Raw genomic sequence first — 3,214 nt, forward strand, 5'->3', positions numbered from 1 at the left:
ACTGGCTTTAGAGTCACCAGACTGGCTTTAGAGTCACAAGACTGGCTTTAGAGTCACAAGACTGGCTTTAGAGTCACCAAACTGGCTTTAGAGTCACCAGACTGGCTTTAAAGTCACAAGACTGGCTTTAGAGTCACCTTACTCTCTTATCGAGTTGGAATGGGGCGGGTCTTGAGGTTGATAGGAGGGATTACTCTATGCTGATAGGCCTGACTATCTTCCCAGGTGGGTATTGATTGGCTTATTAAGAGGAGTCTGTACGCTGAGTGACTATGATGATTGTTCATTTTTGTTGTTTACGACTAAAACTCTTCTAGAACACTCATCGCCTCCCTATATTCCTTCCCAGAACCCTCTTCATTCTAGAACCCTGTGACGTCACAGTTGACCCCAGCACCTGGCAACCTGGCTACAGAAAAGAGTCTAGAGACACAAACACACAGCCTGGTCTCAAATCACACCCTATTTTCCTATGGGCCCTGGTCAGAAGTGATGTAGTACGTAGGAGATAGGGAGCAATTTGGGTACTCACCTACAGTTAACCATCAACTGAAACTTACACAACATCGTGGAGGTCCATGGCCACTTAGAGAGCAGTAGAGACAGAATGTGCACCCCCTTGTCAACATTAGTCCATCTATGTCAATATCTACGCTCTGACGGTTGAGTGTGTTCATGTGTGTATGTGTGTGAGGAAAATGGAGTAAGATACAAAAACACATATATATATATTATTATTTTTTATGTATTTTTTTATGAAACGCAAAGCAACTCAAAGTATTTAAATACAAATACAAAAACTGTACAAATGTACAAAAACTCTTTATTACGTCTTTGACCGTACCAAAACCAAGCAGTACATAAAGGAAGTGAATTATGTCTGTCGTCTGTCTGTTCTGATTCTAGAATACTACCAGAGAGGAAGTGAATTATGTCTGTCTGTTCTGATTCTAGAATACTACCAGAGAGGAAGTGAATTATGTCTGTCTGTTCTGATTCTAGAATACTACCAGAGAGGAAGTGAATTATGTCTGTCTGTTCTGATTCTAGAATACTACCAGAGAGGAAGTGAATTATGTCTGTCTGTTCTGATTCTAGAATACTAGCAGAGAGGAAGTGAATTATTTCTGTCTGTTCTGATTCTAGAATACTACCAGAGAGGAAGAGGCTAAGTGAGAGGCTCCACTCCCGTCAAAATCTGACAGAGAGAATATAGCGATAAGCAGACCAAAATGGGGATTTTTTTTGTATCAAGGTTTATGAGATAGTGTTGTTAATTTGTTAAGTAAGGCTTATTTGATCGAATAGAAGTTCCGTAATGTTTAGGTTGTTACGAAGGTACTGATATAAAAGTGGATGCACGAGACATCTCGGCAACTTTAAGAAAAACGTTTATATTGGAGTTGTGTCTATTGTTCACAGTTGTATCTGTCCTCTCATTGGCTAGAATATTCCCACCTGATCGTATCTGCCTTCTCATTGGCTAGAATATTCCCATCTCATCTCGCCTCCTCTTGCCTGCCTTTCTGTCTTCTCGACAATGACTCCCATTGTTAGGGCTGAGACAAGACCATCTCATCATTATATACAATATCTCCGATGCTAATTCCACAAGATTTGACCTTTCACCCCTCCCCCCATGACTCCGAGCACAGCTTTCACTTCCGGGTCACAGAAGAATACCGCCGCAGGGTCAGAGTTCACCTGAAACGAGTCCCACGAGTGGTGGAGAGAGAGGAGGGGAGCGGGTCCCCTCTGATTAGAGGTGGAGTCATTGACAGTGACACTGTTGCTATTGGTTACGGTATTGGTGTTCGGAACGCTGATGTCGCTGATGATGGTGTGAGCACCACCAATATGGTGAATGCTGTTGTTGTTGATGGGGCCTGGGAGAAAGGCCCGACCTGAAGCCTGGCAATGGGGTAGATTGGTGCCCAGGTTGGAAGTGAGGTTCTGGGCTGGGTTGAGGCTGAGGCCTGGGTGTCTCCAGTCGTCCTGCTGCTGCCGATGGATCTTCATATGGGCATTACGACTCTTTATCTTGTAGAACATCCTATGGAGAGAGAGAAAAGGGCAACCAGTGAAGAACAAACACCATTGTAAATACAACCCATATTTATGCTTATTCATTTTATCTTGTGTCCTTTAACTATTTGTACATTGTATATATATATATAATATGACATTTGTAATGTCTTTACTGTTTTGAACTTCTGTATGTGTAATGTTTACTGTTAATTTTTGTTGTTTTTCTCTTTATATATTCACTTTGTATGTTGTCTACCTCACTTGCTTTGGCAATGTTAACACATGTTTCCCATGCCAATAAAGCCCTTGAATTGAATTGAAATTGAAAGAAGAAGAGAGAGGGAGAAAGAGAGAGGGAGAGAGAATAAAGAGAGAGAGAAAGAGAGAAGAGAGATTGGAGAGAGAAGAGAGATTGGAGAGAGAGAGAGAGATAGATGGATAGATGGATAGATGGAGAGATTGATAGATGGATTAGAGAGTTCAAAGTTGTGCCTGCTGACTTGTGTAAAGATGAGATGTACATTGATGTTGATTCTTCAGTCTCATTGGTCAAACTCACTTTCCACACTGCTTACAGGGGAAGCTGGTAGCCAATGAGGGGGCTGGAACCACTACTTCCATCGGTTTAGGGAGAAACACCACCTGTAAAAGGATATCGGAGTACCATAGAATCTTTTTATTCTCTCTAGAAGGAGACATTCTGACTTTGAGCCTCAATGGAACATGACCCAGCGAATCAGAAAACCCAGCGAATCAGAAAACCCAGCGAATCAGAAAACCCAGCGAATCAGAAAACCCAGCGAATCAGAAAACCCAGCGAATCAGAAGAGACAGGGAATCAGAAGAGACAGGGAATCAGAAGAGACAGGGAATCAGAAGAGACAGGGAATCAGAAGAGACAGGGAATCAGAAGAGACAGGGAATCAGAAGAGACAGGGAATCAGAAGAGACAGAGAATCAGAAGAGACAGGGAATCAGAAGAGACAGAGAATCAGCAGAGACAGGGAATCAGAAGAGACAGGGAATCAGAAGAGACAGGGAATCAGAAGAGACAGGGAATCAGAAGAGACAGGGAATCAGAAGAGACAGAGATTCAGAAGAGACAGGGAATCAGAAGAGACAGAGATTCAGAAGAGACAGAGAATCAGAAGAGCCAGGGAATCAGAAGAGACAGGGAATCAGAAGA

At 42.6% G+C, this 3,214-nt stretch overlaps 1 protein-coding gene across 4 annotated transcripts in view; it reads right to left on the bottom strand.

Moving 5' to 3' along the window:
• Window positions 1-725: 725 nt before the first annotated feature.
• Window positions 726-3,214, bottom strand: part of LOC127916271 (uncharacterized) — a 65,153-nt gene continuing 62,664 nt past the window's right edge. For all 4 annotated transcript variants that reach the window (XM_052497807.1, XM_052497805.1, XM_052497806.1 and 1 more), the window contains 2 exons: window positions 2,588-2,670; window positions 726-2,053 (listed from right to left, as the gene is read on the bottom strand). In XM_052497807.1, the coding sequence (XP_052353767.1) occupies window positions 1,603-2,053; window positions 2,588-2,670 (534 nt within the window). In that variant the 3' untranslated portion in view covers window positions 726-1,602. The remainder of the gene's footprint in view (window positions 2,054-2,587; window positions 2,671-3,214) is intronic.

Source organism: Oncorhynchus keta, chromosome 35 (assembly GCF_023373465.1).
Source record: "Oncorhynchus keta strain PuntledgeMale-10-30-2019 chromosome 35, Oket_V2, whole genome shotgun sequence".
In the NCBI taxonomy this organism is placed as follows: domain Eukaryota; kingdom Metazoa; phylum Chordata; class Actinopteri; order Salmoniformes; family Salmonidae; genus Oncorhynchus; species Oncorhynchus keta.